The following is a 24,958-nucleotide window of genomic DNA, read 5'->3' as shown; positions in this document are numbered from 1 at the left end:
TCCAGGTAAAGAACTACACAGGGTGTATCTACCGATTAAGTAACCATTTTTCCTAAGCAATAAGGAATGGTTCAGCAAGTAACACTGTATTTCTACAGGAACCAAGTGAAGACAGCTACTGTTCTTTGCGCCATGATTACTTAGTATTTCACTGCAAACTCCTCCATAAGATGACAACATACATGCTAAAATTATGTCTTCTGTCAGCATTAACAAATTTGAATCATGCATTGAAGCAAGATCAATAAGGAAACTTTCCAGTTGTAGCTAACCTAGAACTGAACTCCTCTGGCTAATCTATAAATACTCTACAAAACTTTTGCTAAATGAAAGCATATGCAAACCTACAGCACCCAGGAGCCCTATCTCACCTGGAACTGAAGTGACAGCAAGGAGGTTACTTCATTCAATACCTCATAAGGTGGCATCAGTGCGAGTTGCTTTGGGATGACTAATCTCTCCAGAGCAGTAACTATAGACTCAGGGAAGAATCAAGCCAGCTTCTACTTATCATAGCCCTAGTTGGGTCAGGTCACCATAAATACCTACCCTCTTCCTCCTATTCTTGCATCCTTTCTCAGCTATTAACTCAATTCTATCTAGAAATACGCACACTAGTGCAGGACACACTATGTTGTAGCTCTAAAGGAATAAAATCCCAGCTCATAACTCAGAGAACTTCAGGAATTACATGAGGGAAAGCTAGACACAGCATCTTTAGCCTTAAAGCTTTGTTAAGTCTTAACAAAGATCCTTAAAGAACTGCTTATTGAAGACACAAAATTTTTTTGTACCATTAGGTTAACTCCACAAGGCTTGCTTTGTCACAAGAGTTCATCAGTTGAACCATTTTCCCCACGTTTTTCTGTTTCAAGTTGTGCACTCAGCTTAATTAATTCGGATGAGAAACCAGGAAAAGAAATCCTTTGAAATCAAAGTCTTTACCCTATCTGCTCCTTCTGCAAGGTTGCAAGTCAAAGTTGTATAGGAAATACCAGCCTTTTAGCTACTTAAATGTTCCCAAGTTACACAGGAACCAAGCACACTACTTCCCATTCAAACATCTTTGGCATCTCCAAAATCAAGAGATTTCTCAAAAAGATTTAGCTAGTAGTATTGTGATACAGCAGACAAAGCCCAAATATGTCGGCGGCTCTTGAGTCTAGTTCACCGTTATATGATCAAACTACAGCAAGGACTGTGCAGCACATTTATGCTGTTCAACCTCTATTAAAAACAAAAAAGTCAATGAAGCAAAAGAATAAGCAAAAATTGCACTTTTCTAGCTTTAAGAGCATTGCAATTTACAATGATGGCTGCTATACATACTGATTTTGCTTTTTGGGATGACTTAACCTTACCAGAAAGCTCCTCATCTTCCAAAATTGGAATGCTAAAGTAAAACTCACATCTTAGAAAACTGTAACATAAGAACCTATTTCCAGATAATGAAAATAAATAACTTGTGACAGAGGTCTTCAAGATTTGTATATCCTTTTACTCCATTCCTCTGAAGCCAGAGAGTCTAATATTGATTGCAGGTATTGCACGTTTACAGTAATCTACAAGCCACTAATGAACGAAGCTTCAGGAAAGTTACCCTACCTGTCTCCCGACATTCTCCTGGAAGGCAGCCTGAAGAACAGAGAACAAACATACCAAAATGAGTCAGGTTTGCTTTTTGATAAACACCAGATGATGAATTCAACACACACAACGATATAAATGACCCATGGCTTTTCTTTTTTAAATAAAGTAAGCTTTGTTAGTAGAACAGGCCCACAGGGCTTTTTTGTTTCTGCTTCTCTACGTTCTGGCGCTCTTAAAGCTGTATGTTGCCCGGCAGCAGTTCAAGAAGGCAAGTTTATGAAGCTTGTCACACCCACAAGAGTGTGCTTTTGAGCAGCAACGCAGGGCTTCACACTAGCAATGAAAGTCAATACCTGAAGACAACAGAAACTGAGACAGCTTACTTCATCCAGCTACTTCAAGATAATTTGTTTATGGTAGACGAAGTTCGAATCTTTGCGGATAAAGTCTTCAGACAAGTAATACTGAGAACCAAATACTTATTTGAAAGATACAGAAGTGAATGTTGAAATACTGAAGTTGTAAAACCTGAGGACAAAGTTACTGTATGTTTCTTATGTCTTAGATTAAGCAAATCTCAAAATCCTGCCAAATGCAACTAATAAGGCCATAAGGTTAACCTCTCTACCTATATGACATGCAGGTTAAAATTGACTCCATAGTCCTTAAGTCCCTACTAGCCCCTGGAATTGCTCTCTCAGAAAAGGATTTTTTTCTCAAAAGGATACACCAACATAAATAAATGTTAATAAAAAGCTCTATATTTTAATTGCTTTCAGGGAGAAGAGATCATAATTATCTGGTTACTTCTCTTATGCAATGTCTTTGTATATACAAAGGCAAATCTCCAGGAATAGACAGCATTTGCCAATTGGTATTTAAAATATTGGGGGGGCAAGTCCCAATCTTTACAGGAACTTTGACAGACAGGGCTTCTGTGTTCCCTACAGAAACACAATCCACCTGTGGCAACCCACCTGTAAAAAAAGACAGGTGGGTTAGCTCACCAAGATCCCATGTCCTCCATATGGAGCAAGTGCTCCCCGCACACAGGTGAAGCAAGGCCTGGGGAAGCCAGAGTCTCAGCGTGCATTTCGGAGGTTGCATCTGTTCAGGCTAACGACTGCTGCTCCTGCAGACTTGCCTGGGCTAGTTGAGCTCCTGCTAGCAGTGTATCCCTTGCAGGACACCCAGCAAAGGCTCCCGCGCCCCCTCGGAGGCTCCGGGAGCCCACCCTGAGCTGCATGCTGAGGCAGCCTCGCTGCAGCAGTGCCACCCCGTTACTTAGTCTGGGGTCACCTGTGGCGGAGCAGCACGGGCTCTCCTCGGCGGCCACGCGGCGGGGAAGACACCCTTGGGCAACACATATCGCAGCCTTCTAGAACAGCAGCGCGAGCTGCAGCAATGCCCGAGATCGCCTCTTTATTGCCTGCCGTGGCCCAGTTTCTGACATGAGGGTTTTTCTCCCAACTCCTTGCCTCTCTACTGACATGTGGCAGGGCATCCTTTCACGCCACCCTGCACCATTTTAGTTCTTCCTGCACAGATGTTGCTTTAAGTTCCCTTTTATGCTATTTAGACCCTTCTGCTCAGCACAACAGGGTTTCAGCAAGGATGAGGCTCTCAATTCTCATATCCAAGGGATTTAAAAAGAAAAATAATCACTGCCTTACAATTTCTTTAAAACACATTCGCTCAGACAAGTGCCTTACTGATACAAAGCAAATAAAGCCAATTTTTGTTTAAACAGAAACTTTGATATCCAAGCAATATAATTCTGGTTTCAAATTAGCCAAAGTTTTGTTTTACTTATCACGTATTTGTAGGCCCAGGACTGAAATATTCTGTGGCAATATCATTAATCAGTCTTTACTGGAAAGAGGTATACAGGGGGCAATAGACAACTCTGAAGCAAAACAGCTGCTGTATGCAGAGATTTCACACAGCATGTTTTTTTTAATGTAGCAATTTTACATTTTTAATGTAGGAAGGTTTTCCTTAATGCAGGGTTTTTTGTTTGTTTTTTTTTTAGTAAGGGTAGGTAGGTTCAGGGAGGTTTGTATGAATCACCACGAACTTCTCTGAGCTTCAGCATTGCCTATTTGTGCAAATTAGCTTTCACCAAATTATGAGAAATGTTACAATGACAAACAACTTACACAAAAAAAAAAAAAAAAAAAAAAAGCCCTCAAAGGAAAAAGTGTTTAGAGCTACATTTGGAAAACTTCACCAGTGATTTAGAAAGGCTTCCTAGACCTTGCACATTCCACTGCCCTAACAATTAAAACATGCTACTGTTCTGGGAGAACAGCATCTTATCTCCATTTCAACAGCAAAATTGCCAAATAAAAAAAAAGTGATATTGTAAATTATTTTTCCTGGGTGTGAAGGAGTACCTTGTACAGAAAAAGTTACAAGGAAGAAGACCCACGATATTATTCTGTATAAAGTTTCTTGAGAGAAAATAAGATATAAATATGAAAAGAATTAAATATATTGTTCATCCAAGTGAAAAAGCCAATTTTCCATAGCTCATTTAATGTTGACAGAATTCCCTCCTTCTTCCTTTAGCACTTTTTATTGTTCCACAGTTTTTTTTTATAATATTTAAAAAAAAAAGATTGTTAATCACTGAAAATGTCACTAACGATTTCAAACATATTTTCATATTACAACTGGAACTGCAAATTTTTAAGGAATCCTAATATTTCAATTGCTTTGTAATAGTCATTTGTCACTTTTCGTTATCATCCCCATTCTAGAGATGGAAAAATCAGATACAAAGATCTAAGTTAAAGATACAATGATATCAGGGCCTAGATGACTATCTAGCCTTTCGAACCAATATTATACTCTAACCTGAAAACTTTGCTATTTCCACAAAAAGCTAAAAAATACTAGACCATTCTCCAAGTCATGTTTTTAGAAACCACCAACCAACCAAAAAGAAGAAAACCTCCTCTCTTTAAGCTGTCAGAACACAATGAAGCCCAGTGCAAGGTCACTTGTCCATGTGATTATCCCTTGTAATGATTATTAATGGAAGAGTTGCAAAAGTAGGCTCAAAACGCTTTCAGAGCTTCAAAAGAACAGCATTGGTTTATTCTCCCTGACCTCGGGGTTCAGAATATCTCCATGTGTACTTCTGTTTTATTGGTGCTCCATATTACATATTGTAACAGATGGAAAATCTAATAAAACATGTTGTTTGTTTAAACATGTATTTAACTGTAGTAACGACTGGGAATAATTACGCCTTAAAATTGTAGTAATAGCTGGTAAACACAAAATATTTCTTTGCCTGCCTTCCTAAAACAGGAAATAAAGGTTTTAGTATACTAATAATGATCCATTAAAAAACAAACAAACCAGCTGTTTCAAATTTTTACCAGCCCTAAATAGAATGTACTAATGAAAAACTAATTTGACTGGAGTTAATCAAATTGCAGAACACTTGACAGCATATTTAAAGTGAGAAGAAAACAATGCACTATATTTTGTACTAATTTGAAATATGGAAGCACAATCTGCACTAAGCATATTGCATTAGTAAATATATCTGTTTCAGCACCATATTTCACGGTCAAACTATCAATTTATGTTTAAATCATAATAAAGATTACAAAGTACAAGTAGAACATCACTAAAGGTAAGTAGTACTCTTGCAGTGGCAATCACGTTAAAAACTATTTTTCTTTATCCTTGTTATCACTGATTCTTAGGATAATTTCTATAAATATATAATCAAATAAACAATTCACTTTTCACCAGCTACACTTGCTAATGGTTCATACAGTTTTCAAGAAAACAAAGGTCCCTGTGTTTTCATCTAAGGACATTATTCAACCAAAGTGACTGAAATTAGCCAAGAACGGTAAATTCTATAGTTTCCAAACTTTAGGTGTTTTAGTTTGAGGGGAGCAGCATTGTTGTTATTCATTAATTGTACATCATGCAAAGAACATGTTATATCAGTAGTCAGCGATCTACAGCATCTTATCTTCCATGCCTTGGTTTTAACCTATTTAGACAAAGCGATTTGCAATATGGTTACACAAGTTAACTGACTCACTTCCCTAGATATTATGCTGCAGCTTCATTCAACAGCTTAAACTCTCAAGCAGAGGTGCAGCTAGAAGAAATAAGGATGCTGTCCAGGTATCCCTGAGGAATCCTCCTTTCCTTTAAATGTATTAGCTTTCAAAACTTCAGTCAAAACATAAGACCCAGAACTGTTAATCTGCTTCGCATGCTGCAACAATTGCCTTTCTTTTTAGGCATTCAGAGGGAAGTTTGTCCTTAGGAATAGGGACATATGGCTCTCTGACAAATATTGCTTGGTCTTGTGTTTGATTAATATAAATAGCTATTAATATAGTTACAGATTTTTTTTAATTTGCATAAGATAACTTGTTTTATCTGTTGAAGAAACATAACTTACATCTTACATCACTGACTTACATTCTCAAAGACAAGACGGCCATCCTTTCTTTCTCTCAACTTCTCTAACTTCTCCTCCATAAACGCCCTTCTCTTAACAACAATCATGGCTTCTTTTCAATTTTCAACAGCATAGACATGTTCTGCACAACGGCTCCACAGAACATACTTTGTTGCGTCAGTTCTATTAACTAGACAGCAGTATCTGCATAATGGGTATATCACTTTCTTTAAAAAAAAAAAATCCCTGTCCTATGGAAAAGTTTTGTAAAATAACTGAAGACATGTTTGAAAGACAGATTACTCTAGACTGTTTCAAATAACTTTCTTCAGTTATAGAACAAGAGTTGATGAACAACTAGAAAAGTATTAATTTCAAACAACTTACCACTCGGGCGGATTTATTAAGATCTAGTTTGTATATTAGCTATGATCATTTTGTGTTTTATACTGTCACTAGAAATTGCTAACTAGCTCTTTCTTAGATATTTTATCTTGTCCAATATGATGACAATACAGCGGATTGTGAACTGTGGCCATAAATCAAGACGTGGATCTGTGGATTATATTATTTAAAATCTACATTCATATCACAGCTTTAAGGATTTTAAAAAGCACTTTTTTGCTCACAGGACAATATTTTGCTTATATACTGTAAATTTACATAGCCATCTGACACTACAAATTATGAAATTAAAATAAAAATAACAAACATGAGTTAGAATGTGACAACTTACAGAAGCAGCTCTTCTGCAGTTAACATCACGATCAAATACTGCAGCAATAACCAATGCACTGAGAAGAGAAAAAATGAGTATAAGTTATGAAAACATGAGAAGAAACGTGCAATGCCATCATTTCAATGTTTAGGCTTCTAAGCAGAATACTTGGTATTTCAGTATTTCCTACAAGGAGCTTATTATTTATAAATGCAAATCTAAACTAAATTTGGGTTGAAACATCCACATACTTCCTCCTTTCCCTAGTTTGCTGTGGACTTTCCACAGCAAACAGACAACTGCTGTCCTACTGTATCAAAGCAATTTAAGGAGTATGCACATACATTTAACTGCATAACAAGGTTTCATATTTTAAACGTAGCAGAGTTCTAAATTTTGGACAAAATCAGTATCTCTATATGTGAGATTCAAACAGCGTACTTTTAAATCAAAACTTGGAAATACAGTTTCTCAGTAGCCAAACTCACAGCAAGTCTTATGTAAGACCTAGGCAAAACTAAAAGTTAAGCAATGAGAAATTACAGCTATCTGTACAAGAAGTATCATATACTGTAAGTAAAAAAAAAAAAAAAAACAAACAGAAAACAATATGTAAATCCTGCTAAAAAAGTGGCACTTCAAGATGAATCACAAAGAAGTTTCTTAAATGGTGACATGGAGATCCTGAGGCATGATTATATGAAAATATTTCTTTAAGCACGAAGTCAAGTAACCCTGCAAGTTCAACTCCTTTTTACCTCAACAGAACAGGTTTTAAAGATATGCCACGCAACAGGAGAGAAAGAATATATTCCAGGACACAAAGTCTACAGCTCCAGAAATCTACCTGCAGCATTCAATTAACTTCAGCAACAAATAAACATCACTTCAGGAGAATCATTTAAGCAGAAAATTATTCCTTTCAAACCCCAAAACTCTTCATTACATTACTTATTGACTCCAGGCAAAACAGGAAATAAATACTGACTGAAAAGTAAATCCGAGATAGCTTTGCTTTAGCATAAAGATATTAATTACACTGATGATATCAAACTTCCCTGGGTAGTGGCAATCAGTTTCCTACGGTGCAGAAGACCGTGCTGTTAAAATTCACAGCAACGCACGATCAACATTGCCTCTGTAATTGCAGTTTATTCCCATCTCAGGAAAACAAGAGACAGAAAGCAAGACTGAAATGGAAAAATAAAAACCCATCAATTTAATGTTTTACCAAACAGATGTAAAAATTGCTCTACAGGCAGTTAATGCTTTCCTAGCATTACTCGCATGAGCAATTCCCGTCCTTGCCACAAAGATATTATGCGATTATAAGACAAAGGAAGGTAATCCATATGATAGTGATTGGAAGAGCAAATACTTATGAAGGAATATATAGGAAGCAGCTTACAAGGCCGTTCCAAAAAAGTGCTGGGTCAAACACATCATCTTCATGCAATGTCTGCTAATTTTCTTCTCTGGCACACAGAGAAACTTAAAAATCACTTTAAAAGAACATTTCAGAAGTATATGGTTTTAATGATACAAAAAGCTCCCACAAATCTTTTAATTACAGAAGAGAACATATTCAAAATTAAGGAAGTGGTTGGAAATCATGCTGGAAAGCACACAGAAGCAAATTTCTGCCTGAGGTTTCAGATTAGCCGGACTGTAAGGCAAAAATTATTTTAGGAGTTACGCAACTTTTCAATATTGTTCTCTTCTGGAAAAAGAAAAGAGAACAAAATTAGCAAGCCAGAAAGCTCCGAATCCAGAGCGCTGCCCTTATTGCATCAGAGGAACGTGAAGGTAAGTATTGCAGGGTACGTCAGAGGAGCTGTGCCGGCTCAGACCAAAAGCCTTCTAAGCCAGCGTCCCGTCTCCAGCAGTGGCCCAAAGTGACACTTAGAGACCAGAGTCAAGGACATGAGGACAGGAAAAGTATGTCGTGTTACTCCCTCAGTGTACCCCCCCCTCTTTAATACATTATGGCTCAACATAAGCACTGTGGCATTTCTGCTCTGTCCTTAATTTCTCCCATAATCGTAGTATATTACTGAAAGTAAGACCCGCAAAACAATTTATCAAAAAACAAAAATAGTTTACATCATGCATCTTCAGCACAAATAACTTCTCCAATCTTCTGATTTAAAAGCTTGTATAGGTCTTTTCAAACTGCAAATGTTAAAGGGCTTTCACCAGAAAATAAAGTCTGCTCTTTCCACTTCATATTTAGACTTAAAATCTGGTTAATTTAATAAAATGCAAACCAGTTTCAGGTTATTATACACAATAAGAGTTCCTGGCCAATGTTTCAGTTTTTAATCAATCAGACTTTCCCATCTTTTCTTCTTCTGTAAGGCAGACCCATTTAAGTAAAACCAGCAAAACAACATACTGTCTAGGTGATGCCACCTGAGTTATTCAGCACTTCAACTCAATACTAGGTTAAGGGGGAAAAAAAAAAAAAAAAGGAATTTTTTAATCTCCCGCCTCATTATATTCATAAATCAAACTATGGTCATGGTTTTATGCTAAGCCTTTTAATAAAAGCATTTTCAACTTATCAAACGACATTAATGTTTTTTCCAAGTTAATTTAATATTTTAAAAAGCAGGCACAGTCCGCCCTACCACACAGATTAGCAAGGAGAGCAACATGCCTAAGATGAAACATGTCTAAGGTGTCTTCACCTGTCTGCTTTTGTCGTGGGAGTTTATGCGATACTCCACCAGGATTTCCTAACATAAAGAAACTGTTTATGTCAAACCAAGTGGGACCTTTTTTTAAGCTAGGTGCAGAGACGTGTCTTGACTTGCCGGCAGCGCACCACACCTGCCTCCCAGCAGGCAGAGCGGAGCAGCCAGGCCTCTCGCAGCCCTGCGAAACGCCTCTCGCGGGCCCGCGAGGGACGTCTCGCCCGTGAGCGCGGCAAGGCAGCTCCGTGGACAACAAACACAAATGGATTTTAGAAAACAAGCTGCAACCCTATCAGTCCACAAGCAATTCCTGCTTTCTTCCCAACCCGCTGCCCTGTCTCCCCTAAATACTCTCTTGACTCGGCCTCGAAGCGCGCAAGCAGCTCGCTTCCCCAGCCGACGGTCCTCTCATCTCCTTCCCCTGCAAAGCGGAAAGGCTCCGAGAGCAGAGGCCGTCCTACCGCAGAAATGTCAGGTCACCCTCCCCTCCTAAGCATCAGGAAATAAACTTGAACCTCATTGCTCACTTGGTGCCAATCCTTCTAGGCCGAACCTACACCGGACACAGGCAGCGAGCAGCTTATCCTATCGCTAACCTCCGAGAATTTACTCCGATTAATTCAAGCATACCACCCTGAAGCTGTGGGAAGGAGAAAATAAACTCTCAGACCGGCTGCCAATTTGGCACAAAACCAGAATTTCCTTCCTGAGCCCAAAAAAGGGAAGAGTCTGACTTTTAGCATCAGGGAAAGCTCTCCTCCCTGCTCTGCGGGAGGGCAGGGGAGGCCAGGCCCAGCGATCGCACTGAAGCACCAGACAGGCAAGTGGAAGATCTGAAGGCGAGGAAAGACGCAGCACGGTTGCCATCTCGTAATTTTAGCTGAGAGTTATACAGAAACAAAGGTGCTGGGATATTTAGTGTGTTACTTCAATCCCAAGATTTGGGGTGAAATGGTGAAAGTTAAACTTGGATCTGTACAACTTTTGTTGAGATTAAAAATAAAAATTTGTATGATAACAGAATTCATATCTTAATGAGAAAAATTTTCAATTCCTGAAATACACCGATATTTCATATAAATACTCCTGTAGAAAAGAACAATATGGAAAACATTTGGAACAGGAGTTGCAACCAAAAAAACAAAAACAAAAAAAACACCGTATGATGCCCCTGGAGGAAATAATTTTACAGAAGCACAAGATGCAGTAGGCCCACAACTCTCTTCTGAAGGCAACGTTCAAATACACAAGAGAAAAAAAAGCTATTCTCAGGATTTCATCATGGTACAAGACGTAGCTCAGAGCGACGTTACAGATTTCCCCAGTCCTGCGGGACAATCTTGCCCCGGAGCAAGCTGCATCGTTTCCCCATGGCCGCACCTTCCTTTTTTTTCCTTCTTCAAAAACAACGCAGCACCGCAGGGAAGGCAAAGCTGCCTGCACGCCTCCACCCTGCGCACCAGTTGCATTAGCGCTCTGCCGAACAGGAGAGCGCTTAGCTCTTTCTAAATAACGACTCATTTATTGATTACCTACACCAGCGAATGACAGATAAAATGAAACTCCCTTCTGACTGTGCAATAGTTTCATATAATTAAGATAGCAAGTAACAATTTAATCTTGCTAATTGTATAATAGAGTAGAAGTAGGTTTTCCTTTTTACTTGCTGTTTAGATTTTAAACAAAACGTCTCCGCTTCTTGTTGTGCACCTGCCAGTCTACAGATAATAAATTCTACACCCAAGGGAACAGAAATCAAATTTCCCATATTTTCAAGGTATTAAATTATGTTTAACTTTCCCCATAGATAAGCTTAAACAGAGTGCATGCACGTGGAGACTGGGAGAGAACAAATCTCAGTCAAGCAGCATCACAAAAATATGCCTGAACAGCAACTTCAGTACATGCAAATAGTCCAAAACACAGTAAGGCTATCCTACAGTGAGTGATGTTTCCCTCACTTTGCCAAGAATTTTCTTCTTGTGGTCCTGTAGTTTGAACAGGACAGGGAAGGTTTTAGAAATCAGTTTAACTGGACTTCAAAAAAAAAAAAAAAAGAGGCAAACATTACTAACTGCATCTTGTTGAAATATGGATAGGGAAAAATTGGCAGAATAAGTAAAAATGTAAAAATTGTGAGGCAAATATTTTTAACACATGTCCTCTCCCTGTAATTTTTTCTTTCTCAAGAAGAGTGGTTAAGACCTGTGTAGGAAGGAGAAGGTAGATGTATGACCTACTGCCACCTCAGTCTGTCACATCAATATTCTGACAGTTTTATTACTTAGCAGCAGAACAGTCATAAGAAAGCAAAGAGGAAACAGCTATCACTGAATAAGGAGGTATTTCTTTCAAAACATTGTTACGAGTTTTATTAACAAAATATGATTTGTATACGCTTTAAGGTGATTTTTCACAAGCAAAAAGTGAAATATTTATGTTGCCTGCCTACATAAAAAGTTCAGCACTTAACATGACAACATACTTTCACGTGTTGATGACGTAGGAAGGGCTTACTTCAAAACCTATCTCCCTTTTTTGACAGTCGGAAAGACAGAGCCAGTTCTCCCAATTACCTTACAAGTCCATATAGCTTTGCAGGTAAGATAAAGAGAAGAGAAAAAGAAAAAAGAAAGAAAAAAACACACACACACACACACACACAAGCAAAATACCCCACTGTTTTAATTTGTAACCGCTGCACCACAATCTGAGCTGGCTGTGGGGCAAGACTCAGTTTGTACCACACTTCAACATTTTGGCACTCTGGTGAGCTTCCTGGACGAGATACACTACCATGTGCCAAAGGTTGTGACATGAAATAGGTCATTATTTAACTATATACCCACTCAACAGCTTGTAGTTACCACCAGCTCTCCAGGGTGCTTACTCTACCATCGTGACCACCTTGCCCTTCGAGTCTGAGTGCTCTTATTAAGCAACCAGCTGCTCACACTCCGAGTTCAGCACTATCTGAGCTCCTCCAGCCAGTTAAACAGCAGTGTTAACGACTGTGAAGGATAAACCACTTCCAAGTCCTAACACCAGAGCAAAAAATACAGTTCAGGATCTCAATTAGTCACTACACCTTTTTGAAGTGGTAGTAGCTTTCCTTTCAGGTCAACAATTTACAATTTCTCCTGTAAGAATTCTAATAGCTTGTATTCTCATATAGACAGATGCTTCTGCTGTGCAATGCAGCTTACAATGAACATCATGTGCTTTGTTTCAAGATGCTGAGTTCTGCATTTTTTTTAAAGGCAGCAACAATTTGCTTGTGGCTAGAAGTATGACTCTTCTTTAAGTAAAACAGTGACACACCTAAGGCTAGATTTAAAAAAAAAAAACTGTATGTAATTATCAGCTTGCTGACACAATAGGTGAAACTGTGTGTCATACTGTATTTGAATAGTTTTTTTTACCTGTTTCTCTCTAGAGTGGCAATTCTACCTTCAAGAGTTGATTATATTCAGAAAAGTTATGGCCAGCATAAGAATTTTTAAGTAGAGCCTTACTGTAGCATTAATACTAGCTAAAATATTGTGCAGCTTTGCTAGAAAATTAAGTATATACAAAGCAGAACACCTTACAATTGAGTATAAGGAATTCTCAGCTTCTTCCCCACCTTGTGTTGCTCCCCTCTCCACCCACTTATTCCAGACAAGTGGAGTTGGCATAGCTGGCATAACCTCAGTGTGAATTGGTATTACTACCATAGGTGGAAGATATCAACTATTTGCATCTGATATTTTCCTAAAAAGAGAAGTAGAATTCGTTTCCAAACAACTGAAAGCTGAAAGTCAGGAGCTTTTTCAGAAACGCAGTCTCCTTTGTGAGAACTTGTGGACAATTACAAACAGCTTCATGACATTCAAACAAAACACCACAAATCAGATAAAACCAAAATAGTGAGCTTGCATCTAACATAAAAGAATGACATTATTTTGCAGCACAGAAGGGAAAAAGAATGGGTAAGAAAAATGTATTGCACAAAGCATCACAAACAGAAGAAAAACTCTGATAAAAAGATGCCTTACAAGCTCAGGCTTTTTTTTTTAAGTTTCATTTAAGGAACAAGCTTGTTAGACCTTAAAAGAAACCTCAGAGCTGTTCAATTAAGTCAGAGGACGGAAGCAGCAGATATACTCTCATGAGGCTAATGACCAAATCTACAAAAAACATCAGTTTTGAACCAGACCTTAGCGTTCGTATGGCTACACTCATCCTGAAGATATGCTGGCAGCATGAGTATAAATCTACTCCTGCCAGTTTAAAGATAGCAGTACATAACTCGGCACAGCTGGCAACAGCCTGGTGGAAACATTTGGTAATATTCTGGTCACAGGTGTCACTGTCCTCATTGCTACCATTACCCATGCTGGTTAGATTAAAAATAGCCCAGGAATACAACCCAAGATGCAATCACACCTTAATTTTACTGTGCAAGCACATCTTTAGGTACCCTTATCTTAAGAAGTTCATAGTACACATGATTTATGATGAACTCAGCCAGAAGACAACTTAAATGCAGCCCTTCAAATTAAAATATTTCCTTAAAAACTTACTATGGAAAATACCACCATTCATGGCAAGCTTGATTTAAGCAGATCCTTTCTGCAGTAACACATTCTCTTTCTGGAAGCCATCCAGGAGCACTGGATGGTCTCATCTTCTGACATACCTTGGTGTTATGAGACATCTTTCCTTTAGTCTCTAGTTTCTTGTAGACGAAAAATGATCAAAACAACATGAAACTGCTTTAGCAGAGACAAGGCTAAGATGTCTTTTTTGTCTTCTCAATTTGAAGAAAAGACAAGAAAGCAAAAAAAAAAAAAAGTTTGGCCTCAAGAAATTTGATAGGGGATTCTTAGACAGAAAGATTCTATCAAGGTCCCCCCCCAAAAAAACCCTGCAGTAGGTGCCACACACATATGAGATACCATCATGCGACCCTCCATAGACAGGCCAGCACTGGAAAGTGAGGCTTTGAGGATAAAGAGCAGCAGAGACCAGAAAGGGTAGAATGCACTGGGCTCAAGGAATAAAAATGGGCATGCAGGGCTTACACACCACCCCGAAGAACTTTAAAATCAACTTTTAAAGAAGAAAGAACAAGTCACTTTTTCTGTACGTACCTGCTGAGCTAAATAAGTAATCCTATATCTCCTTGCTAGACTCAGCATTTTGGAAGCAAGACAGTGCCTTTTTTTTTTTCCCCTTCCTCCTTTAAAAGATACTGCTAAATGCCTATGGATCAAAAAACCTCCAACGGAGAGGAGAACAAAGATGCCTGAGCTGCTGCTGTCAGTGGGTGTACTAAAAACCTGCCAACAAACTGTTAGAAGCTACCTCTTGGTGTTTACAGTGCAAATCAGCTGTTAAAGACACCGTGAAATGTCAGCAAGTGTGCAGCCAACAAAAAGTCTAAATGCCAAGGAGAGAATCCCACAAGCCTGGTAAATAGAAGGAAAAGAAAGAGAATTAAAAAAAATAATTTTTTAAAAAAAAAATGTAAAACAAATCTGTAGCTGCTGAAATAGCCCAAGTGTAAGGGAAAAGCTGCACCAGGTTATAGTCCGTCATCACAATTTGACCAATTTTGATTTGGACATCTTTTGAAAGTTTGACTTCTGAAAGTCTTTCGAAACAGACACCACTGACTGAAAAAGCAGTACTTGCATTCCTGTCCTTCCAACTACAGGTATGGTTTAACACAGTGGTCATTTTGGATTGGAGTACTCTAAGAAAAAGGATTCAAAAATGAAAAAACTTCTCTCTTTTTTAATCTTTAATTAACACCTTCTGGTAATTACAATAAAAACTGTCTACTTTTCAAAAGTGGTATGTTACTAAGAATTCAGGATCACAGCACAAAGCTCAGTTCTTAACACTTTTAGAAATAGGAAATTATTTTTAAAATGTTATTTAAATGCAGTGATACATAAAGAGCCCATTATAAAATTAATCATTTTTCCAGTTTCAATTAAGCAAGAGTAAAATTTCCTCCAGAGGAAGCCTGTACTTCAATCTGCTATTTTAGCAAATTTTCAGACATGAACTAGGACTTGTTTAAGGAGTCTGGTTTAAGAAACCTGCATACTTAGCTCTTGCTTAACTCAAAAGAACTGGGCATAGGAATCTTTGAATTGGAGCACTGTGAAAGGAAAATTAAGAGATTGTACGTAAAAAGCAGGTGGCTCAGAAATGGATCTTTTGAGAAGAGCTGACGTCCAGCTAGCCTTTTAGACCTAACCTGCTCAACCTGCAAGCTGCAAGCTGGTCAACAGGGAAGTGCTGCACTCTTCGCACCATGCCATCCGCTCAAGCACTAAAACTCCTGGAGCATTAGAAAGCAGTGTGCATCTGAAATGGTAAGAAGTGACTTGCTCCTTAAGTGTTCTCTTCTCCTGCTACTTCCAACTCTGGACGGCTCCATAAAGCAGCTGCTCAGGTTTAGAGCAGTTTGTCATTTCTTCCGCTACTGCACTAAGCTGCCAAATCTTAACTTCTTGAATCTACTCCAGAGAGCTGATCAGGTGACAAGCAGATGAAAGAGGACCCCTCCAACAGAAAACTCACTAATTTCTCTGAATTTTTCTACTGTGGATTTCTTTAGATTTTTCTTTGGTTTTGTTGTGACAGATAAAGAGAAGGAAATGAAGTCAACGCACATGATAAGGAAGCATTTAGATACATTTCAATCCAAAAAGTTAAACTGCATCATACTGCAACAAGAAGATTCAGTCTTTAACAATTACAGGGAAAGGCAATTGTTACTCTCCCCCTCACCCCGCCAGCGTATTCAGTTCTTTCTGAATCTTAATATATTTAGCACATCTGGTAATTTTTAATAATATACTTTGAATGATGTTATTTCAGAGAAACCAAAATTTCTGTTCCTTGGAGAACAATGTCCAGAGCTCAACTGATTTCATCCACATTATATGGGACACACAAGCTCCTTTTTAAGTGTACCCCTAAATGGATGCATCACTGTTGGCCAATATCTAATTTTCAATGTTTTAAAGATAGAGCCTTAGAATACTAATTATTAGTTCTAGCTCCTTTCTATTTTTGAACAGATTTTAAAAATTAACCGCAAGTAACTCAGCAACTTACCTTGAAATCTGATTAATAAATGGTATCAGTTCTGAGGGATCATAAGCACGAGCAAAGGCCCAGCACACATAGCATGCTGCATCTCTCACATTGGAACCCACACTGCATGCCCCTCTTTTTTCATCATATGTTAATGCTTTCAAAATGACAGGAACGACTGTGAAACAAAAAGGTGCACAAAAGCAACAATTAGAAGCATACAGCAAACCGGAAGGTATAAGGACATTTGGTTTCATTAGAGAAAATACACAGGGTGAGGTATGTGCATTTTCAGAAAAAAAAAGAGGGCATAACTTAATACACACCAGCTGAGATTTTGAATTGCGAAGAAGGGATTTTGATTTTTGCATAGTATTTTGATTCTTTACCAGTAATAGTTTATTTTTTTATTCTCTTCATGTATAATTCAGTGAGGATTAAAGCAAGGGGGCTACATAAAAAAATCTTAATTTAGCAGAATATTATTCAGAAAAGCTAGGAATTACGTCAGAAAGTTATTATAGTGGTAACAACTTGAATTTCTTTAGTCTTGATACACTGCTAAAGACAAAATGCAGTAAAGGTGTGAGAAGGTTAAAGGGTTCATTTCATTTTCCCCCTCTCAACTGAATGGAGTATTGACTAGCAGACTCCAGGCTTGACAGAGAATTCTTTTAGTAATAGTCTTGTGCTTGGGACCTTCACTCAGAAGACTTAAAGTACCTTCTGTGTACTTCTAACAGAGGTTTAAAAATATATATATATGAAGAGTATGGATAGCAAGCCTTCTCCACTCACAGCTGCACTGTAAGACAAGTATTGTACCTATCTATCCCCATTTGCCTAAGCAAAGTTACTAAATATCTCAAATTTTTATTTTGAAGCTCCTCTTATAAAACAGACCATTTTTTGGCCCACTAGATTTCAAGTGTGTCTTAATTTATTTAAGGAAGACTGATATCATTTATTCCTTATCAGGACATGTTCACAAGTCAAAGCAATATTAAAGTGCAATTTAAGTAGTCCTGGACCATAAATATTGCTGCTTATTGAAATAGCAGTATCTATCATTACACAAAAACATTTCTTAAGAAATACAATGTTGTAACTACCATATAATAAAAGCATCAGAATTCATCTCTGAGCATTTATCACACCACAAGTCCTAACACGGCCAATACTTCTTAATTAACAATAGCTGTGAATCAAACAAGACATCAATCTTGAAAAGGACTTGAGTGAGTACAATCTTGCAGACCCTTGAATCACAGTGACATGTTCAACATCATTCTTACGTTAAGAAAGCGAGCTGCTATATTTGTACCACTCAAAGCTGTTATTTTGAGCGACTTCAAAGCTGTGTTTTAAGTTTGAATCTATCAGCACTGCCAAAATTGTACAGATCATAGAGGCAGAATGTGCATGAAACTGCAACGTAACCTAGAAATGCAAACAGGTGAGCGAGTTTACTCTCATTTCTACTTAGACATCCAAAACAACTGCAAAGACTACAGCAATATAGGATGATTTAATGAAAGAGCAGAAGCCTTTGATACAGAAAAACAGTTTACCAAAAAAAACACTTTCAACATCTCTCACTTTCCTATCAGCCATCATATCGAATTCATCAACATACAGTTTTGTCAGACAGCGAGGAAATAAGATGGAGATATTTGCATTTTAAACAGCAATACAGAATCATGTACCGCACTTCATAATATATTTATGATGCATTTAAATTGACTGTAAATCCCAGATCTGTGAGTGCTGTCTCCTGAGGCCTGGAAGAGAGATCCAAGACAAAAGCAACTAAGAGCCATCCTGGGAAGCTGCCTTTTCTTTCTCAGTTAGGCTTATTCTGGGTGGTAGGGGCAGGGAGAGGCACTAAAACACAGGAAAACATTTAACGGAAACTAAACTGCAGCAACGGGATTTTTGTTTATTCTTTTTAGTAGGAACAGGTCAAATGACAAGCTGGGTATGATTTCTTACATGATAAGAAAGTATTTTCTCTTTTTACTACCACAAATTATTAAAGTTATACATGATGACTCCAACTAGTTACAGGAACTGGAAAAAATCAGCAGAAGAAATATACTTGTGTATCAATGTTTCTGAATGGAAATAATATACTGTGTATTCCTGAAAATATTCTTAGCCTATTTCTCCTTATTGACCTAGAAAATCATCCTCAACTGACAGTGTCAGGATGTCTCTAATAACACACGCTTTCCAAAACACATAGCTTCATTCTGTGACAAAAGTGGCCTTAACTGTGCTCGTGAAGCAAATCACAACCCAAAAATCTGCTGATACTTGAATGGCATACGCTGAAGTATGACAGCAATGGAATCATACTGGGGAAGACAGAGCAAGCAGAGGAGTAAAACAGGAGTAAAGGCAAACGAAAATCCCAGAATCTTAGAATAAAACTGCCATTATGATGAAGGGATAAAAAAAAAAGTCAAGAAAGCAAGTAGATAAAAACATCAGCTTTAGTACTTATGTCCCCACGAAAACTGGAGAAGTCAAACAGTTTTTCCACAAGTAAGAGAACATCCAAAAACTTAAAGAAGAATTCTCTTACACAGCTCTAGCAGCAAACTGCCACAGTTTAACAAATACTGTATTTAAAGCTCCCTGGAGGGCTTCCTTTTGGCATCTGCAAACCCAGAAATATAATTTGAATACACCTCTCTAGATGGCATATCTTTAATAAATGAACAATGCCTGCAGAAACAACAGCCTCTAGAAAAAGGAAAAAGTCTCTCTCAAATTTGATGCAACAAAGAGAAATTTATCAAATGCATATTTTTTTCCTTAGAAAATATTTGTCAAAAGATGAGCCCATTGAAGAAGAACTGCATTTCTTTAGCAACTGAGACTGCATACTCTTGGATGAAGGGACTAATCACTAATTAAAATGCAATGTACAGTTCCTCACTGTACGACTGCTACCTTAAAGAAAAAAAATAGGCACCACACATGGAGAAGGTAAGTGCTAAACTGCCATTTAAAATACTTTAAACCTACTAAAGAAAAGAAAGCAGTAATCAGAGGAATGGGCAAGATACAACCATCAGGACCACAGGCACTACATGGAAAGAAAAATACAATTCCTGTTTGGGAACAATGATATAGCAAAGACGGATGGATATTTTGGCACCTTCCAGTTCTGAAAGAAACTGCAATAAAAATCTTCAAAAATGTCGACTAGCTTGTTTTGAAAAATGCTACATCAACTAATGAAAAAAAAAAAAAAAAATGGAATTAGCTGGTTCTACAGGAACACTAAAACAGCCGCCAAAGGCAATTTTGCAAAGCTGCTGCAAATTTCCTTCAGTGCAAGGTGATTACTCCAGCTACTTTAGACAGCTGTAAGTGTGCTCTCACCCCTCTGTGCACCGAACAAAAGCAGGGTGGTGGGGGAACACACAGAAATGTCTGTAGAAATGTGTGCAGAAATAATGTGCACAAGCAGCCCGTCACGTTTTTGTTGTCTGTACAAAAGAAAAAACAGGCAGGTTTTGATTTAGGGCAGTAATTTCCCAAACAGTAGCATCAATACCAATTGGCACAGGACTTATTAGGGTCAGTCTCTAAGACGGAGGTGATGCTGCCAGGGATCTTGTAAGAGCAGAAGTTACAGAAGTGCAAGGAACAGCAGTACTATGACTGTGAGCAGCTCTGACTTTGCCCACTACCTCACACCAGTCCTTTGGGCTCACGCCTCTTGGATGTCCACTGTCGTACCTGGCAGCCAAAGCGTTGCTGCTGCAAGAGACACAACGTGACTGCCAGTGCCGAGAGCAAAGGGGGAAAACGCAAAGGCAGGCTACCAAAGTGGAAGTCTAGAAGGTGGCAGAAAAAAAAGGGAAAAGATGAGGAGGTATGCAGCAGCAAGGGCGGCCTGAAAAATAAAACGTAACAACAACAAGGGAAATACTGATCTAGGGGTGATTGGTTAAAGTTTTCATGCTATCACTAGTAGAATACTTATTGGTGAATCATGGACTATGGGAAATGCTATATGAAGACTGCTGCTAATAAATGTTTCTGTGCTTGGAAAAAAAAGAGGGGGGGAGAGAGGGAGGAAAATTCACCACCAGCATTATAGTTTCTGTTGGTATTTAAGAGTTATAACAACAAAAGAAACCCTACCAAAAATTTCAATCCTCACTTTATTCTTTACCCTAGACTTCTTCAAACACGACCCAGGTTTCTTCTGTTCTGGCTTCCTGCAGTGACCAAGGAACCTGCCTGAAGTCAAGAGGGAGCAGTACAGGCAAAATAGTCACAGCGTCATAGACTTGAAATATCTTGCAAAAGACCTTCCTAATCCACAGTTTGATAGAGGCTGTTCACATTACCACACATACACAAACTTTTTGTCTTCAGTCTAAACACAAAACACAGAGTCAAACTTTATTTAACCTTTTCCTCAGATTTAAACTGTTCAGGTTCATACTCTTCCAGAGTTGTGTTGGATATACAAAGTAGCAATGAAGTTCACTGCTTTGCAGTCAGTTTCTGCATTTTATATCTGTAACATAATTTCTTCTCAACATAATAACCAACTCTCCAATAATCAGTCGGTCGCAGTGTTGTACTGTGCTGGTCTGCATTGTTTTTCAGATGTAAAATGATGTTTAATTCATACCTAAAATCAATTCCTCCAAAAAAGCACAAGTGAAAAAAACAAATTAGAAGAAAGCAAAAATCATTTGGAAGGGCAGAGACAAGTCTTTTTTATTTTTGGAATTAGGAATATGCCTTTTCTTTCTTTAAACAGAGGGGGAAGAGACAACAAGAAGGGCTAAAGTGGTACTTTATTTTAAAAGTTACCATGTCTGCCAGAGTTATATATTATAAGTTTGCCATTAAAACAGAGGATAAGTAGTGTCCACCCTCAACCCGATTCTTAAACCAATATCCACCTGTTTAGTTCTGTGAACATTCAAGAAACTACAGTCACCTTTACCTGTAGCCTAGAGGTATTAATAAGCACCTGCTGCGCTCCACCCTGCCTTACCTAACAACATAACATAACTGCAGGTTGCAACACGGCCCCGTGCTCCAGCCTCAAGAACAGGGAGAGACAACGTCGGCCTTCAAAGCTTTACAGACACGAGGTTTGCTCTCACATCGGCAACAGGTTGCACAGATACTTGGCTTTTTAAGCACAGACTTCGATCAAACGCTTCCATCACCTTTGGGTCATAGGTGATAAGCACAAATGAAGTTGATAAAACTGGTGGAGCACACTGCAGGCTGAAAGGTCAGCCTTAACTAAAGGAGAAATGCTTCATGCTAGTCTTTAAAAAAAAAAAAAAAAAAAAAGTGCCTTTATAAACATACCGTACACAAACCTAGCCTATAACACATGCATGAGAAGTCATGTGTTACTTCATATTGCTGTTTTTTATTTATTGCAATGTTTATCATACAAAACATACAAATACAGTAATTAAACAAACAAACAACAAAAACCTGTTCCTTAGCCTTAGGTCTTGTCTACATGAGAAAATTGCAGAATTCCATGTCATTTAAAATAGGTTTATTCAGTGGATCTCAAGTTAATTAAAAATTGCTATAAATTTAGATTAAGAGTAAACTATGCCACTCTTAGAACAAGACAGAGTTGCCTTCTAGATAAATCTTAGATTTTGCTATGAACTGTTTGTCCAGAGAAGCTTTCTCAATTCATACTTAGGATACTGGAAGACTTCTACTTGAGAATGATAAAATAGAAGAAAAAAATAGTTCAAATAAAATAATGGATGGCTATTACTGAAGTATTGTGCACAATGCCACTAAAGGGACATCTACGAACATTACAGCTATTAATGAATTATGGAGCTTCATCACATCTCTGAGCATAAATACCAAGGATGAGTTTTGAATAATAATTTTATTCTTCAAATTGTTCTTGAACAAAACTAACTCACTGCAGAAGTGTCCTTTGCTGGGTTCATCCTGTTTGTGAGCCGCAGGCATAAGAAAACGTGTAAATACAGTAAGTCAACTTCCTGTATTTTTAATTGCATACCTATCACTATCACTCATATGCCCAGAAAAGAACTCCGGCTTTGCATTGCAAAGAATTTCAGATTTGAGACCACACGTTCTTATACAGCACTCCAACCTCTTTTAGAAAAAGAGGCAGGCTCTAATTGTAACTTCATTCAGGCTGTTATACTAATATTTAATATATCAACACAGATGCAAACATAGATAATTCTAGATTAGGCCTATTATCAGAAATAAATATTTGTTTAAAGCTCTGCCAAACATTTATGATTTGCTCTCATGTTTTCTACACAAGCTGTCTACTTCAGAATTTACTCTTAAAGGAATATTTCATCCAGAAAGATAATTTCTGCCACAAGGATAAGAAAATGAGAGTGGTGCTTTGTCTGTTGGAAAATGCTCCAGAGCGTTTCTGTGAAATGCTCTGATATTGCACCTGGCAGGGCGAGCGCCCGAATGCGGTCGGCAGACGGCCTCTCTCATTCCTGCGCCCAAGCGTGACCTACTTAGGAGTTTGCAAGGCAAGAAGGGAAGAGTATCGCAATTCATACACACTCAGAAGCTATGCTAGAATTTAACAGCTGAAGCCTCTTAAGCTGCCTCTGAAGCTGCCCTAAGCTTCTCACAATGCTTAACAGTGACCCACGTATATAAGGCTGTATATATGCTTACCCACAGATCAAATAAGCATTTTCAAACCTATGACTAGGAAGGACTGTCTCTGTCTGGTTGCAATCTCAGTTCAGTCTCTCACTACGTAATGAATCAAGAGAGTCTTTAATTATATGATCACGTGATATTTTTTTCCATGGACCTATCTCAGGCAGCACACAGGAAAGACCTGCTCCAGCAATGAATCACAGCTGGGCAGCAAAGGAGGTGGTTGTCTGCCTCGCTGCTGAGGGTGGAAAATGTGTGATGCAAAGCCTGGCTGTTGGGCCGGGGGGGGGGGGGGGTGCTGGTCAAGGTGGATGTTGCCCTAAAGAACTGCAATTCTAACTACATCTCTGCCAAAGACTTACCGTTTGATACCAGTCGCATTACTTAAACACAGCATTTCAAGAGATGGACGCTAGCTCTCATTTCCCAGGTGCCTGCTTCAGTGAACTAATGGCAGGCTTGCAGAAGTGCTATAGCCCTGAAATCAGTGTCACCTTTGGAGGATGGCAAGGGGCCAACGAGGAAGCAGACCGAGATCTGGATTTTGGCCAGGCAACCTTAACATCATTATGTAATGCAGCCATAAAAACTCAAAATCTTTAAGCACCCCTACCTGGCTACATTGAAAAGGCTACAGCTGACCCAAGCTGTGATTGACCTACCTTCCCTTCCACGCTGAAATACACAGTGCTAAGCAATTTGGGGAATTAACCTACCCACTGGTGCCAAAGGCCATATGAGTGCTGAACAGAGACCTTCATACAGGTTACAGCTAACAGAGCTCTTCCTTTAACTTGAGCAGTAGTAAACTGCAGTTTAAGGACATGAAGAAACAGGCTTATGAAGGAATCCTACTATGCAAATACATGACTTATTCCGAAGGATTATAAAAATTTTGTGAATTTTAACAGTAGGTGTCAGGGAAGAAAAATCACCAAAGAAACCCCAACCTTTAGGCTAAGGTTGTGCAATAATGGGATAAACCTTACAGCGAAAACACTAGAAGCAATTCATTGCCATTTATTCCTTTAGTATTTATACCACTTCCCAGTTGCACTTGGGAGTGGAGTGGGGGGAGCTTCAGCTCATTTCTTCTTGCCTGTCCCTGCTGGCAGTAAAAAAAAATATTTCTACACTATTTATAACGTTTCCTTGCTAATCTGAAAACTAATATGACAACATACGCATTATACATTTTAAAAATATTATTTTCAAGACCACTTACCATTTTTTAAGTTCACCTGGGAGAGAAAAGAAATTCCTCTATAACCAGCCTTTCAGGTTTGGGTGTTCTCTATTTTCTAAGAGTCCACCTAAGATCTTTTTTCACTTCTTCCTGTATCTATGATGAAAAGTACCTGGAGGCCTGCCAAAAGCCTCACAATTAACTACCACCATAAAATAGACTAACACATTTCAGAAGCCTAACTTCTTGTTGTGTCCTTCAAAAACCCAGGCAGCTGCAAATCAATATCAAGCTACTTATTTTGGAATACGAAAATACAAACGATAATCAGGAAAAATAGAGTTTGCAAACAAGTTTATATAATGGATTTCTGTAAGACTATTTAAACCTCAGTCCAACTCTCAGCCCATCTCCTCCTCCCTTCTCCATTCTGTTCCTATTATCTTGGTCCAGCCGTATCAATTACACACAATTAAAATACAGCAGAGTTAAAAAGCACAAGTGAGAACAGAATCACATAATAGGAACTGTCAAGCAAA

General features: G+C 38.3%; 1 protein-coding gene across 2 annotated transcripts in view; it reads right to left on the bottom strand.

Moving 5' to 3' along the window:
• Nucleotides 1-24,958, bottom strand: part of TBCD (tubulin folding cofactor D) — a 136,215-nt gene that overhangs the window by 60,654 nt on the left and 50,603 nt on the right. For both annotated transcript variants that reach the window (XM_067308544.1, XM_013960865.2), the window contains 3 exons: nucleotides 16,565-16,721; nucleotides 6,768-6,825; nucleotides 1,606-1,635 (listed from right to left, as the gene is read on the bottom strand). In XM_067308544.1, the coding sequence (XP_067164645.1) occupies nucleotides 1,606-1,635; nucleotides 6,768-6,825; nucleotides 16,565-16,721 (245 nt within the window). The remainder of the gene's footprint in view (nucleotides 1-1,605; nucleotides 1,636-6,767; nucleotides 6,826-16,564; nucleotides 16,722-24,958) is intronic.

The sequence above is a fragment of the Apteryx mantelli genome, chromosome 19 (genome assembly GCF_036417845.1).
Source record: "Apteryx mantelli isolate bAptMan1 chromosome 19, bAptMan1.hap1, whole genome shotgun sequence".
NCBI lineage: Eukaryota > Metazoa > Chordata > Aves > Apterygiformes > Apterygidae > Apteryx > Apteryx mantelli.
This window is presented reverse-complemented; position numbering and strand designations above follow the sequence as displayed.